The sequence below is a fragment of the Theobroma cacao genome, chromosome 5, assembly GCF_000208745.1.
Source record: "Theobroma cacao cultivar B97-61/B2 chromosome 5, Criollo_cocoa_genome_V2, whole genome shotgun sequence".
Classification (NCBI taxonomy): domain Eukaryota; kingdom Viridiplantae; phylum Streptophyta; class Magnoliopsida; order Malvales; family Malvaceae; genus Theobroma; species Theobroma cacao.
The window spans coordinates 36,402,915-36,418,856 of NC_030854.1; the positions used below are offsets into that span (position 1 = coordinate 36,402,915).

The 15,942-nt window shown below is 36.2% G+C and overlaps 2 protein-coding genes across 3 annotated transcripts; one reads left to right on the top strand and one right to left on the bottom strand.

Annotated features, from left to right (window-relative positions):
• On the top strand, positions 156-2,614 carry LOC18600127 (F-box protein At5g03970). Of its 2 annotated transcripts, XM_007030430.2 has the most exons (3): positions 156-257; positions 890-952; positions 1,056-2,614. In XM_007030430.2, the coding sequence occupies exon 3, from the start codon at positions 1,071-1,073 to the stop codon at positions 2,301-2,303; it is 1,233 nt and encodes a 410-aa protein (XP_007030492.1). In that variant the 5' UTR covers positions 156-257; positions 890-952; positions 1,056-1,070; the 3' UTR covers positions 2,304-2,614. The 2 variants fall into 2 exon arrangements, with proteins under 2 accessions (XP_007030492.1, XP_017976066.1); XM_018120577.1 differs by lacking the exon at positions 156-257 and having other exon boundaries at positions 268-952.
• Positions 2,938-14,428, bottom strand: LOC18600128 (myosin-11). The gene is made up of 38 exons (XM_018121796.1): positions 14,399-14,428; positions 13,744-13,872; positions 13,433-13,576; positions 13,197-13,342; positions 12,944-13,100; positions 12,759-12,817; positions 12,282-12,441; positions 12,042-12,191; positions 11,814-11,950; positions 11,587-11,733; positions 11,354-11,455; positions 11,174-11,231; positions 10,988-11,089; positions 10,688-10,725; positions 10,329-10,455; positions 10,069-10,239; positions 9,800-9,931; positions 9,570-9,679; positions 9,305-9,365; positions 8,951-9,128; positions 8,521-8,726; positions 8,302-8,421; positions 7,410-7,508; positions 6,902-7,123; positions 6,323-6,462; positions 6,077-6,188; positions 5,944-5,985; positions 5,552-5,806; positions 5,302-5,457; positions 5,006-5,212; positions 4,738-4,878; positions 4,409-4,479; positions 4,231-4,330; positions 4,096-4,152; positions 3,926-3,982; positions 3,744-3,824; positions 3,547-3,629; positions 2,938-3,367 (listed from the first exon to the last, which is right to left on the bottom strand). The coding sequence occupies exons 1-38, from the start codon at positions 14,399-14,401 to the stop codon at positions 3,244-3,246; spliced, it is 4,584 nt and encodes a 1,527-aa protein (XP_017977285.1). The 5' UTR covers positions 14,402-14,428; the 3' UTR covers positions 2,938-3,243.

A 15,942-nucleotide genomic window follows, 5' to 3' on the forward strand; every position in this document is an offset into this window, starting at 1 on the left:
TTATTTAGACATCCGACATCGTTTTGTGAAGGTTATTAATTTTCTATTAAATCCAATATTTGCTTTTCTTGGCAACGACATGTCGTTTTTGGCAGCCCATGGTGTAAGTCAAAACCCGTTTATACTATTCTCGGATTCGACTGCACGGTAACAATTTCACCTGTTTGCCTCAAAAATGAAAAATCTTTCTCAAATTCTTTCCCAATTATCTTGAGGAAGCTCTCTCTCTTGGGTCGTCCTCTAATCAAGCCATCTCAGTTACTCTCTCTCTCTCTCTCTCTCTCTCTCTAACCAAACAAGATAGACAAGAAAAGCTTGATTTTTTTTTTTGGTTGGGTTTTTTTTTCTGTCTTGTTAAGTTATGCATTTTTTTGGGTTGTTAATCTCATTTTAACATCTGGGTTGTTCCAGTTTAAGCATTTCATGTTCTGTCGAGTGCTTGTAAGATAACCCCATTTGGTTGCCACTTGAGACTGTGGAAACTGCCTTCTTTTTGTACTTTTAGTTGCATTCTGATAAAAAATGTTGATCTTTTTGAATGATTTTTATAGTTGTTTCATGAATATGTGATGACTATTGGTAGTTCGATCATGGAAAGTGTACATAAGTCTAGCTCGGAATGTTACCACTTTCTAAGTAAATTTTTCGTTTTCGTGGTGTTAATGAAGGAATATGCGTTAGTTATGAGGAAATTCGCATATTTAGCTCCTTAAGAGCCTAATTCATTGCTTTACCAGATAATCTTCCATCAGCAGAAATTACAAGTATGAAAGGAAATTTTTATGTAATTATAGATAGGTCATTTAACACAATGTTTCATTGATTTGTCTGAAGATTTTTTATGACTTCTTGGTTGAGAAATTTATTTCATTCTTTTTTGTGTTTGTAGGTGTTAGGCTGGTGCCTCTTTCTTTTCATTGGAAGTGAAAAGTTTGCTAGGTTTATTGTCAAGGTAATTTACTTTGGTGTCAATTTAGTAGCATGTCTTTTTTGAACCATCATTGTGATGCAACTTGAACAAACGATTGATTTCATACTCTACCTACATCTCCAAGGATTTGATTATCTACATGAAGAGTAGAAGGATGAGTCATGACAATTTCGTTCATACTGCATTGAGTTGTGATGACATCATGTGCAATATCCTCCTGCGGTTACCACCAGAATCTATTTCCAAGCTCATTATTGTATCAAAGAGGTGGCTTCACTTGATATGCAGCTCTTCTTTTCATCACAGTTACTTGAGTCGATGGAAAGTGGGTTTTAACCTATTAGGATTTTTCGTTTGCAATTCCTTGTACCTTGGAAGACCTCAAGGTGGTGCTCGTCGCCCTCATTCAGAACCTGCTCTTCCATTGCTGTCTACTAGTAGAGAGGGTGATGATATAAAGTTTTCTGGGATCCTCAAACAGCTTGGTTACTTCATTGACTCTTCCAATGGCCTTCTTCTTTGTGGTCGCCACCCAAAGGCCTATTATGTATGGGATCCTGTCACCAAGCAACAAAATAAATTACCTCGTCCTCGGGTGTACTTTGAGGAGTTGTGCATGGCCTTAATTGTTGAAGACTCCCCCGACAATGATATCTGCTACAGGGTTATTCGAGCAAAATGTGAAAGCAGATTTGATGAAATCAACATTGTTACTATTGAAACTTTCTCATCAAAGACCAGTACATGGAGTTATTCCAAGCTTACATGTTCTTCAACTATATCCCTATCTCCTTGGACTTCGGCTACTGTGATTGGAGGCGTCATCCATTGGTATGCAGCCCAGGGGAATGTAGCCATTTATGACCCAGATCATGAAGAGAAGCGTATTGCTTTGGTTAAACTCCCAGGGACATATGATTTTGATGAGCAAGTTCTTGGGGAGTCGTCAGATGGGTGTCTACAGTATGGTTGGAGCTGTAAAGCAGGCCTGGAGATATGGGTTCTTGAAAAGGATGTAGGTGGTTATACATCCTTATTCTCAAGTAACAAACAGTCAAATGTTAATTGGACCAAGAGATATAAGTTGAATTTCAAAATAATGTGGAAGAAGAATCCAACAGTTGCAACAAAACTTATTACAAGGTCCAAAGAAACTGAAATATTGTCGTTTCTTCCTCAAAATTCAGAATCAGTCTTCATTAGATCTGGATCAAACATATTTCTCTATCACTTCAAGACTGAAAGGGTGGAAGTGGTTCAGTACCAAGGTCGTGGATCTTCTATCTTATGGGATTTTTCCAAAGTAGTACCCTACTTTAAACGAGCTTGGCCCCATTCTGCCTTGTGTGGCATTGGAAACAGCAGAACATGAATTGTACGCTATGTGCTCTATCCATTGAAGTTTGGAACTATTTGTTACGTGATATTTTGCAGGCACCCTTTTTTGTAGTTGACCTATGGGATTCAAAGGTGACGTGTAGTTAGATTATACCAGGATAATTCTCTTTTTTTTTACTGTTCATGATGTATATATTTGATCAATTGAGTGGCAGTGTTTAACCTTTTACTTGTATCTGGAAGCCATATGACAGCATAGGTTGAGAACAGCTCTGTCTTCCATGCCTCTGTCTATCTATGGCTTTGTGTCTCCTCTGGATAAAACTCTGTTCCTAGTAGTTTTTATGCTGGTCTTTGCTGTCTTTTACAGTAACAACTAGAAAAGAAATAGGGATCACTAAACCCAAGTGTTTATTCTGATTTTCATCTGCTAGATTACACATATGCAGATGCAAGAAAATCTTTTCAAAACAACTGCATTTTTGTTTAATTAGATTATAGCGTCTGGAATATTATGACTATATGTCATGCCATGAGTTCTTGATATCCAGTGATGGTATATGGTGTTTACTTGAAGTCCGGCATTGATAACCACTAATACAGTGTTCATACTAAAAAAATTGGAGAAAATGATTACAGAAACTGAGAATTAGATTTGGACGGGAAACACTGCAAAATTTGGAAAATCTTAATTATTTTCCATCGATGAAAAGGTCAGCTAATTGTACAACATAAGCGAAATTTTGAGAGCTATGCTAAGTAGGGAGCAAAGACATTCCTATTTCAATCAATGGCAGCCTATATGTAGAAAGAAAATATTGGACAAATATTTCTAATGTAAAGCAAACTTAATGAACATCATATGGAAATTCACAGTTAACAAGGTTGGAAGGTGAATCTACATCTTGGAGAGAAACCGGAGAGTATCACATAGAGACATAGAGAACCAATCCATTGGCATAAATCATATTCTATTAATCTGAACGTGGCAACAAGAAACTAAAGCCTGAGTTCTCACGAATAAGTGGTGGTGGTTCAATGTCAGCAATGTCAATTTGTTCCATTGACTTTGATAGGTCATCAACTGAAAATGGAATGCTGCAAAAATGACAGAAGTTGTTGGAAGTCAGTGTAAGAACAAGGTCAGATTGTTCCTGGTAATGTTTTCAATTAGCTTTCAGAGCAATGCATCCCAAATTGAAATGCCAAGAAGGAAGACCATGGCAAAAACTTAGAGGGTCAAATTAATCATCACATAGTGGAATGTAACTGCTAACCTTGAATCATCATCCAGCAGGAAGGAATTACTAACTGCATTGTTGGAATCTTCTGTCATTAACACTCTCATATTGGCTATTACCTAGATGGAGATAGAGGAGCAGAGCTCATTAAAAATCAGCTTTTTAACCCTAACTGTTTCAATTGTGGAGATGTCTTTATTCTAGTTTGAGAAACTGCATCTCTTAGAACTTACATCTGTGGACACACTATGCGTGCCATACTTGTCGTCCCAATACATTGTACTGATACGATACAGCTGCTGTATGCTGAGGACCTGCAAATGGAAAATGAAGTTGGTTGAGACTTGAGATCCAGGGAAGATATGAAAAGTAGTAATAATTTTATCTCATTTTATGTTAGGTTTGTATTACTCACAGGGCAGAGATCATGGCTTATTTCATCCAATGTTTTCTTAGGCTTTTGATGTATTACCTAAATCAGAAACAAAGTACCATTGATATTAATTCAACACTTCTTTTATTTCCTGATTGTCATTACAAGTAATGGAAGGACAGATAGAAAGTGTTACAAGAATGGAAACATACTAGAAAACCAATGGCCTGCCTAATATGCTTGAGCTCATCCCAAGCTGAACCTGCATACTGCATTTATATATCTTTTAAATTGTGTAAGTGCAAATCCTAGATCCAGAAAGTGAACTGGGAGGTAGTTAAAGGTACCTCATCGGTTGCCTTGTAACACCAGTGTTCCAGTTCAGCCAATCCAGCTTTAACATATTCACCATTACTGAATGAACAGCATTCTCTCCTCAACAAAAGGCTGCAACAGAATATTCTAATCAAATGCCATATGAAAAATTTTCTTCAGACAGCAGAGAATAGCAGCATGGACTGTTACCTGTTGAATAGTTGAACATTGATGAATGAGAATATTTGTGTGAACACCTTACGGACTAAGAATGGAGGTACCTGTAAAGGAATCAAACAACATTAATCCTTAATTAAAAGGCATCAAAACATGCATAGAGAATGCTAGCACTGGTACTCATTCCCTCCTTTCTAACTTATGAAACCAAACTTGAAGACGCGGCAGAACTAGAGTTTGATTTGGAACATGAGAGTCAAAACTAGATCCAGGAATTGCTTTCATTTTCATGTAAACCTTATGCAGAAAACATAGAAACTATAGATATGAACAAAAGGGGAAAAGAGAGATGTGCAACTAACATAATTTGCTTTCAACGTGTTCAAGAAGTTTCCAAGGCTCTTCACAATCCCTTGCCAGTGAGCAATCAAAGCCTGCTGCGCCACAGTGTTAGCAACTGACCGTGATCCCTTGACTAAGCTTGCTCTGGATGTTCTTGGTGCCTATATCATTGTATCCATATAAGAGTCATAAAAGTAGCTTAATAATAAAATATAATTAAACAAAAACTCCACTGTTTCTTTTCATAGTTCTAGGATCTGCCTTCACTCTGCTATTGAAGATATATACCTGGATGCACAATCCAAGCAATGGAGAAATTTCTTTTTTCAGATTGTCTCTGATCATTCCATATATCTTCTCCACATATGCTGTAAGCTGCTGCTTGAAAAGCAAAGCCGGGTACTTGGCTTCAACTTGCCGTAAAGTCTCCACCCCACTATTGATGCCACCATTAATTAAGGAAAGATTGACACCTTGTGGAGTTCCACGGAAACTCTTTAAGAAAATAACAGCAACACATGTATTAAATTACAGAAATGAAATTTTCTGAATGGTATTACTTAACTTTAGTGAGAAAGTTTTACTTGAGTCATTCTCCCAAACAAAGTAGCTGATGATGATCTACGGCGCTGTGGAGTCATTCCAGCTGCACCACTAGCTTTCAATGTGCGCTGGAGTAGCAAGAGAAGTGTGGAGGCATTGGATAACCAATAGGCCAAGATATCATTGTTATCCTGGGTCTGAAATTCATATGGCAACATTCAGTTCAAGAATCTTTGGGGTTTCTGCTAAGAACTTTTAAAAACATCAGTTTGTAAAGTTTGATATTTCAACCTCAATAGCATGGCCTATAGTCTGAATGATCCGATCAAAGACACTAGTTCGCTCAACTTCAAACGATCTCCACTGCAAAAGGCATTTATATATGATACAGGCTGCAATAGGTCTGTTCCCTGCAAAGCCCAAATGTTGTGCAATACATCGAATGAGCAACTCCTGGTTTTCCTGTTGTTTCTCATTTAGTGATTTTTGTGGTTTCTCCTCCACTTCAGAAAGGTCCCTATGGTTTATTGAGGGGCTGTGCAGATCCTGTTGAAAGAAATTGATCAACAAAAGAATTTGGACAACAAAGAACACATGTGTAATGTAGACTGAGGGTTTTTTACTTTTTTTTTTGACTCCTTGTCATGGTGATAATAGTGTAAACTTATAAGCACTTTACTCACCAGGGGTGCCCTTACTTCTAGATGACCACTCTCAGACCCTCTCTGCCCATCATTAGACAGCAGGTTAATCTCCTCAATCCTATGAGACAATAAAAGTTTAAGTACATTTTCACATGTCCATTATTCAAATTACCTGCAAAATTGACCTGGATCGTCCTGAAAGGAACTTATTGGGAGCCATAGATACAGACTGTTGCCGTAGAACTTGATTCTCAGACTCTAGGTTAGTAAGCTTCTCTTCTAAACTGATTTCAATTAACCACATCAGAAAGAGTTTAATGTGGATGTGAACAGTATAAAACTCATGCATTATTGTTCTTGACATAAAACATGACCATCTATAATAAACTAGTAAGGCAAATTATCCTTCATACACTACCCTCTTAATGTTTCCTGGAGTTGTTGAACTTTTTTTTCTGTTTCTTCCAGTTTTTTTCGTCTTTCTTCACTTGACTCTTGGAGTTCATTGTATTTTCCTTCTGCATCATCAGCTCTTTGTTTTTCTGAGTCCAGTGAGGCCTGTGGGAAAAAACAGCAAGGTCAAGTCAAGCTAATCATGTTCAACTGCCAACATATACAAAGATGATAAAAACCATGGATGGTACTAATATGCTTGTGATTGGCTAGTAGATGATTTACAAACTTAAGGCGGTTCAACCACATCTTAGATTTTTTTCTGACAATTTCATTCATAAAGCAAAGTACATTTCTGACGTGACCCCTTTCACTTAGATATTTTCTGAAGACATTGATGATCAGTCTAAATATCTCTTTACTATCCAACTGTAGTTTTAAACTGTTGTCTTTTTAACCATAAAGCAATATCAAGAATGCTGAGGAGGACTCTTGCAGTGTTATGTAAAGATATATTCTGTTTCGGAGGAAATTGTTTATGACCTATTACTTGCTTGTTTCAACAAAAGAAAGCAAACGTTAGTTGTAGCTGAAACTTTTATACCTTTAGGCTCTCCACTTCTGCTGTTAGAGATTCAACTTTCTCTGTATCTTCAACTAAAACTTCTTTCTCTTGAATAACAGGAGGAGCTTCTGCAATGGCTTTCTTTGCCTCCTCTCGTTCTTTAACAAGCAATGCATTGGTTTCATCAATTTTTTTCTGCATTTCTTGCAATGAATTTTGCAGTTTACCTATCTCCTGAGCTTTTGCTTCTTCTAAGTCAGTCTGCAGACATGGTTCCAACGCTTTCCATGAGCATATATCCAAAAAGCAGCATAGAGTACATTTAATCTCTGCATAAAAGACTTAAAAACAAACATAATCCAAGTATGTTGATGTTGAACACATTTACGAGATACGTTTTGGCTTTCTATTACAAAGGGTGTGCATGCATTAGCATAATGCTGTTCTACGGTGTGACACAGTCTGTCAACTTCCAATAGAACAATCATGTTTCATGTTTTAGCAGTTCTCTACCAAATATTATCTACCTACAGAATAAAACTATTACCCTTAAACGTTTCTCCAACTGCAAACGCCATGTAAGTTCCTCGACATTCTTTTCAAGCTTATCCTTTGCTTCTTTTAGTGCACCAGTTTCCCTTGCAGCCTGCATAAAAAAGGAAAAATGGGAAGCATAAATATGAAGAAATCAAATATTTTGTTAGAGGAAACACCATGCATGACTTTTTTTTTATACTAATAATTGCAATGCCTATTAGCTTATTGAGTTAAATCCTGGTAAGGGCATTGAACAAAACGCAGATCTCAGAAGTGAAAGCTTTTGCTGAACCCCGATGCACAAAGTGCAGAAGAAGGTATTATTTGAGTCTCTACTTCATCAAAGTAAGAGAAGTGCTTTTGCATACACTTTCTTATGAGATTTAAGGCTACTGATAAATTCTTCAAAACTTACTACTAAGGATGTTAGTGAAGAGGAAATGTTGTCACTGAACAATTTGTAAAACGAAAGCACCCAAATCAAATATCAGAGTGTGCAAATGCTTCAAAGTCTAGGTTTCCACAGTTTTATGTTTCAAATAAGGTGCTCATGACTCTCAAAAAATTAAATTACAGTGAAACCAATCATTTTACCAGGACATTTATCAAATGACATATAAAGGCCTTGATTTGGCCAATCCCACTTGTCAATATATATTATTACAGACTTAAATACTCAGTGATTGAAGTTTGCTCATTTTCTTAGACCAATGACATGCAAAGAAAGTGAATGCCTTGATGTTGCTTCAGACACCATCAGTTCAAAGACAGCAATATGCAACATGGGTTTATGGACACAGTGCAGCACACAACAAGGTTAAAAACTACCAGATAAGACTGGATTTATGTTTTGAAGAAATATATTATATAAGACTTTTGAAGAAAGACTATCTGACACAGACCATTTTTAGCTTTCTAAGCTCTTTTCTTGCAACTCTTCCTCTCCACCTGGTTTGCGTCACTATACAACCTCTCTTGAGCTTCTTATAATATGTGGCATCTCTACAACAGCGCCATCGAGCCTGCAATTTTTTTTTTTTAAAATTTAAGACATGGACTAGTCTCATATCAATAGAAAAGGAGGAAATTTTAAAGCAACAAAATATGATTTAAAATATAACCTGAACCAAGGTTGCAGCTTTGTTTAGCTTCCTGAATCTGAATTCTTTACGTGCAGCCATTGTCCTCAAACCTGTCTGTAGGATAAGGGCGGATATGTGAAGTTTCTTATAGGCTTCTCTAGCTTGGTACCTTCTTGTGTTCTTCTGAATTTTCAAAGCAGCTGCCTGCCTTCTTATGTTATCATAAATTTTGCAAGCCAATCTTCCTACAGATTATACATGTAGGTGTGAAAGTTAGCTCAAGAGGAAGTTGATTAACAAGTCAGATGCCTTAGTTCCACTCTTTCCAGTCCCCATTCCCCTACCCTTATCTCCCAAACAAAAGAAGTAGAAAAGTAACTTAATATAAAGGACAATATACTACTATAAATACAGCAATGCATTCACTTACAACTCAACTCATGCGAGTACATTTCTTTTTAATGCTCACCTCTACAAACAGACTGAAGATCTATAGCAGCCTTTCGCAATGCAAGGAATCTTTTACGAGATATATGAGTACGAATGCGCCGCTGTATAGTTTTGGCTGCATTACTGAGTACTTCTGCCCTCCGTGCATCTAATTCTGCCATCTGACCAGCTCTCAAAAAGATCTTTGTTTTACCTATCTGCGAAAACCGTTTTGAAGTCAATGAAAGATGCTTCCTCACCAACATGATGCACATTTTCCTTTCATTAATGGATGGGATTTTCAATTTCTAAAGCATATAAATGAGAAGATGCTATGAACGTATCTCAAATGATGGAACAGTTCCTATAAGCTATATGAAAGTTGCTGCATTACCTGAAATCCTTTAAGTCCTGCCTTTTCCAAAATCTTTTTGCATGCAGCCTTTTCGTCATAGCTGCTTATGGATGAAATCCAGGAGAAGAGCATTTACATTAATTCAAGTATAACAAGCAGAGTGCAACACCAAGTCAAAACTCCAATCTATGTAGTCAAACAGAATTACACCATTTCTGCCACAGTTAATTGCAGTTTTAATCTAAAAGAGCAGTTAATTGCAGTTTTAATCTAAAAGAGCTTACATCTAAAAGAGCTTACTTACTTTCCTTCCAAAGCCTCAGGATTAAGAAGTCCAAATCGGTTAGTGAATTCAAAGAAAGGTTTGCGAGTTGGATATCCAGCCATACTGATTCTGATTGCCTCTAGAACACCCTACAAGACCAACTTTTAGTGAAAGAAGAACGCCTAAAAGTAACAAAATAAGAATACTTTTGCAAAACTAGTTCAAAATTGAAGAATAAACAAATGATGAATTTAGAAATCTGTACTCACACCACAACGCAACTGTTGCATGATATTGACATTCTCAAATACAGCAGGCTTAAGTAGGTTGTTTGGCTTTACACATCTGATGTAGTGAGGTTCCGTAGAATTTAATGTCTCCATTAACTGCTGTAATTGCAGCTGCATCATTTATAAAGAAACTGTTACTCCTTCAGTTCTTGCAGTATATGACAAGTTATACGAGGCAGTGCAACACATGAATTCCATTGATAGTGTAAACTCAACCAAATCATGAAGAAAAACATAAGCAAAACTACCTTAAAACGAGAACCAATAGATGAAAACTTGGAGGATTTAGATGTTTCCTCTGGAAGTGGGGGAAAAAGGCCTGCTACAAATGAACATTTGGAAGTATTCAACAAATCTTGATGTTCAGGAACCACATAATCCTTGTTTTTGTCCAAAAACTGATCAGATTGATATAGGACCTGCAAAAGAAGTGTCAGGAGTAGATAGAAAATCTAAAAATGAATAGCAGCTTCAATTATGCACTCATAAACATTGCTATAGAACTCACTTCTCCAGCATAATGAGCGATGGTGAAATCAGTGCGAGACAGTTTTGGCTTGATGAATCGCTTGTGGGCCTTAAACGTTTGATAAAGCTTGTTGGCAAAAGTTTCATGAGTTGATTTTGGGAACATGCTGAAAAATAAAGAAGGTAGAGTTAACAAGGCATAGAAATTTATGCTAGTCATCAACTAGGAGCTCCAACCTAAGTTTCTGTGCATTAAACAACACCTAAGTAGTACCAAAACTCTTCTAATCAAAAAGAAGAAAAACTTCTTATTGAAGTTATGTAGTCAATTGCAGATAAATTCTTTGAGAAGAAGTATGAAAATTATCAAAGCAAAATCATAAAAGAACAATATTATACCAAGCTTCATCTAGAAGAGCAATGATTCCTCCGGGTTTCTGCCATAAAAATAAGAAGGAAAGAAATATCATCATTAAAGTAAAATAATGAAGAAACTATAATTACTTGAGTTCAAAAGTGCAAAGTTAATGGATAGTTTGAAGTGGAAATGTCAAGAGTTAAGCCATGTGAGGAGTGTGACACATACAAACACAACAAAACCTAACACCCAATGGGAACCATGCTCTTGTAAGAATATGATATCTTCCATATTTGGTTAAGATAAGACGTAATGGTCAATATGATGTGTAGGGGAATTACCTTTTCAATAAGGTCAAGGACATCCTGGTTATCAACAAATTCAATGTAGCTCCAGTCAATCTGCTCTTTTGTGTACTCTTCTTGCTCCATCTTGAACACATGCTGAAGAATATACCCAAAACACTTAATTTTTTATAGTTACTGATTGTAAATAGCTGAAATGGTCAACATGGTGTGATATATTACCTGATTGAAATGCTGTTGCAACTTCTCATTTGTGAAATTTATACAAAACTGCTCAAAGCTGCAGAGAGAAAATGGTGAAATGAAGTGATAAAACTGCCTAACCAATAAAGGGTAGTTTTCTGGAATATCTTCTACAGAATGTTCTATCTACTTAAAAGTTCTTATAAGCATGAAGCATACCTATTAGCCTTAAAGCTTTCAAAACCGTAGATGTCGAGGACCCCTATTAGAGATTTTGAATTAGGATCTTGTCCAATTGACTTATTAATTTTATTCACCAGCCTGCATACAAGCAGATGTGCGCGCTTAGAATTTTGTCAGTATCATAAATCTTTTCTGGTTTACCTTTATCATCAGTAACTTGATCATTTCAGTTGATCATATGAAGATTGTCTGATATACAATTGTCTCACCAGTCAAACAATCGTGAATAAATTGTTTTAGCCAAACCATCCCTGCTAACTGCGGCGCTTTGAGGATCGAGGCTTCTCTTTATGACTTCCTCAGGGGTGATCATAACACGCTTACATAATGCATCTTCTAAGGCCTTAGCATCACACCTGAAATGAAGTATAAATTCAATGATTACACAAAAATGATAGCAGAAAATGGCCTGGTGACAAGAAGAAAAAGCACATACATGAGAAGCTCTGCTGTTGTTTTCAGGTGGAACTTGGCCTGCTCATTTTTGGGAACTGATGAATCAACTTCCTTTCCTTTAGCGAAATCAATGTTCCCAAGATGAAGAATTGAAGCAACAACTCTGAAAATTGCTTCCTGAGAGAGAGAGAGAAAGAGAGAGAGAGGTTGGTCATTCCTGGTTTTATATCATAAAGCAGCTCAATACTTGCACCTGTGAGAGTTATACCTGCTCCTTCTCACTAATTCCGACAATATCCATAGCTCTCCTTGTAGCAAGGTAATCATGGGCATCACTTACACCAACCAGTTCATAGCAACGTGACTGGTTAAGATAGTGAAACGTTTTGGGGTTTCCCAACTTGTACCTCTCGATTTCCTGTTAACAGTAGTATCTTAAGCCCCATGAAATTAAAATGGCTAATATTCACCAAGAGTCAGATAATCTCGCAAGAAGTCAACAAAATACCTCCTGTGGTGCAGCACAAAGAAGATAAAAACAGTGATAGTTGCGCTCAGGGTCAGAAATTTGGCAAACACGGGATCTCTCTAGAAGGTAAGTTCTGATGGCAGCTCCTGATATTCTTCCATGCTTATCAAACTGGATCTCAACAAATTTACCAAAGCGGCTGCACCAGTATTAATTTTAGGAAAGATCAATGTCAAACCACAAAAACCATTATAGGAGTACAACTGGATTGTTATATATAGATATTAAATGCAATTCATGTCATGAGCTAAATAATTTCTTTTGCAGCAAGAAAATTTTGATAAAATAGATTGCCTGGACTTGCTAGTATGTTTAGTGCATGACATTCTCATAAGTTGTATCTTTTTTCCATCATTATTAGATCAATTCATATGATTCGATTTTGTTTAATCATCAGTTGGATACAAAGAATCAAACCAATATCCTTCTTTGGTATCTTTTACAGGATTGTCTTACCTGGAGTTGTTATTTCGAACAGTTTTAGCATTGCCAAATGCTTCAAGGACTGGATTAGACTGCATTCAGATATTATAATGCTCTTATCAGATATCATGCAAGAAATCAGAGGGAGACATATGAAAGATAATTTGAAATCAATCAAACTTCATCAAAGCAACATGAGTTAAAGTTATCAATCATACTTCAAGAACTTGTTGTTCAACTGTCCGTCCTTCAGTGGCAACTCGACCACCTAGGAAGGCAAGGTATCGCATAAGCATTTTCGTGGTCTCAGTTTTACCTGCTCCACTTTCACCACTAACCAGAATTGAATTGCTTTTCCCTTCATTTATCATTGCCCTGATTATAGTTAAAAAAAATTTCTTTAAAAACTTTGTTCATCAACTAGAAAGAGGAACTAATTGAATGCAAAAGGTGAAAAAGAATAGCAATAACCTGTATGCAACATCAGCAACTGCAAAAACATGAGGACTTAATTCTCCAAATGGTGCTCCCTTGTATTGTTGCATCATATGAGCATCATAGATATGGGGCAGTCTTTGGAATGGATTAATAGCAATTAGTATATTTCCTGTGTAAGTCTGCCATCACCAGTACATCAACATTAACAGAAATGTATACAACAAAGACCCTAATCAGATTTGATTAAATAAAGGGGAAGGGAAGCTTACATAAATTTCATTCAGTTCATATCTAATTTTTAAATTCTGCAAAACTCCAGGCTCGTGCAGATAAGATAGCTTTGTCATGTCATCAACTCCACCAGCAGGAGCTTCCACATCTTTTGGATATATTTTGGATAAGTTTGCAGTGACCTTAAAGTTAACAAAAATACCAAACGACATGGGTAGTGAATGTCAAGTAGGAAAGTGTAATATCTTACTAGTCATTAGCAATTGATTTTCTGATCAAAAGCTATCTGAAATTAAGATTAACTCAAATGAATTAAAGACAGTTGCTTGTAGGTAATCCATGCACATACCTTTTTTCCATCACTAGTCTCGATCTCAGCATTATTTCCATTAATTTTTGAAACCTGCCCATCAATCCAAGCTTCATCTGCGTCTTCAACCCAGATATGAGAACCTACAATAATATTCACAGGAGTTCCCTGCAATAGAGATATCAAAGCATTATGCAAAGGAATTTTTCCATCAAAATACATAGAACATTCAAACGGATCAACAGCTTTGCTTCATATATAGCCACATTGAAGCAATCCATTTAGCACCTTGCACTCGCTTACAACTACAAATTTATAGAAACTTAATTCTGAGCTTGGCCAAAACCTAATGTTTCCTAGTCTTTGATGATGGCTTGATCACAGAAGACACTGCACATTAAACAACAACTCCCTCCCCTTCACAATTTTCCCATAAATCTAATGTTCTTCAAAGTGTTTCCTAATTAAATCAACATGATTTTACAGTCATAGTTCAACCTATCTTACAGAAAAAAAAATTTCTTGGTACATATATGTTCAAGTCTTATCAATTATGTATATTTGATTTATAAAACTGAATTAATCATAACAATTAATCAGGTCAAACAAACACAGAAACTATATACAATGTTAAAAAATATATCATCTCTACATTAAATCAACCAAGTTACTGTAGATCTGAAGTTCACATTACCATTGTTAAGCTCTCAATCCGAAGCCTGGCCACGCATAGTTTCTTCCTTCATGTAGACCATCTAACCCCAAAAATCTAAACCTTTCAAGTTCCTACCTTGGATTTAACCATGACTCTTGCAGAAACCATCGAGACTCAAACCTTAAAAAACTAATCAAAAGAATGATAAAAGAATGCAAAAGAGAGCTAGAAACCCGAATGCAACAAAAGAACAAAGCACCCCAGTTTTCTGGAAAAGAAAATGCATGCAAACTTTCTATGGGAAACAGAGACAGAGAGAGAAATGGAAAGAGAAAAGAAGAGAGAAAAGACGGGTGAGTTATTTGTGTGGCATGGAAGTGAAATGTTGGGTTATTGAGGGAGTGACATTCTCCAAGAGGACCGTTAAGTTCGGTTTTGTATGCCTTTGGTTTCGCGCCAATTCGTGGCTGCTAACCAAGTCTTCTCTCTCTCTCCTACCGAAATGTCTCGGTCTGTTGTCTTGTCACTTGCATGTCCCACGAGCAACGTAATGTATCTGGTTGTACTGTAATTTGGTGTAACTCACAACCATGGCCTTTGGATTGCTGTGATTATCAATGAGTTTTCATTATGTAATGATCCCACCGATCATATCAAATTTAATAATTTTTCGAATCTAAATCACACTAAATTAACTAGTTTAGTTGATTAAAATTAAAAGTTTAAAATTAATTATGATTATGAATTGTTTCATGTTTCACCTGTTTTATATATAATTTTATTTCTCTTTTTATAACTAGAATTTGTATGCTTTGGTTGGTTTTGAAATCATGGTGGTAAAGAGCTACTTTGGTTGCACTAATCATTTCATTGATTGTGTTAATTTCTTCTCTTAATTTGGCCCTAGTTCTTCAACATCTAAGTCAGGTTCCAGGAATGTTCAAGTAGCTACATGGAGTCAAGTCAATGACCAATTCAGTCTGAGAAAAACTGATACCAAATGCCCAGAAAAGGGCTTGTGGAAAAAGCCAAAAAGAAATGCAAATTAGGCAACGTGTTGCTCAGAGTCCTTCATTTCTAGAATGGGTTGTGAGAGTGCAGGGATGAACCTTGACCTCCTTTGCAGCCGTTAATCACCACGTGATTCTAACTGGGGAAACTACCCCCCATTGACTCTTGACTTATCATTTATTAAAAGCTTGATCATTACAACTTCGTGGAGGACATTTAACCACTCCGCAGTAACGTTATCACCTGGACTGGACTCACAGGCCTTAATTTTCGAGATAAAAAAAAATCATCATAAAATAAAACAACAGACTTCATCAAACACTTACAGATAATATAAAATAATTAATTTTATTAAAAAATCCACGAATAAATATATTTCTATATAAACATACACGAAAGTAACATTCACTGTAATTTTATTTAACCCATTAATTTATTAAAAACCCACCATTTATCTCACGATTTTAAATCCGTATTACAGCTAAATTTATGAATGGGTACGTGAGCATGCCATAAATAACCTTTTTAATATATATATATATATATATATATATATATATATATATATATAT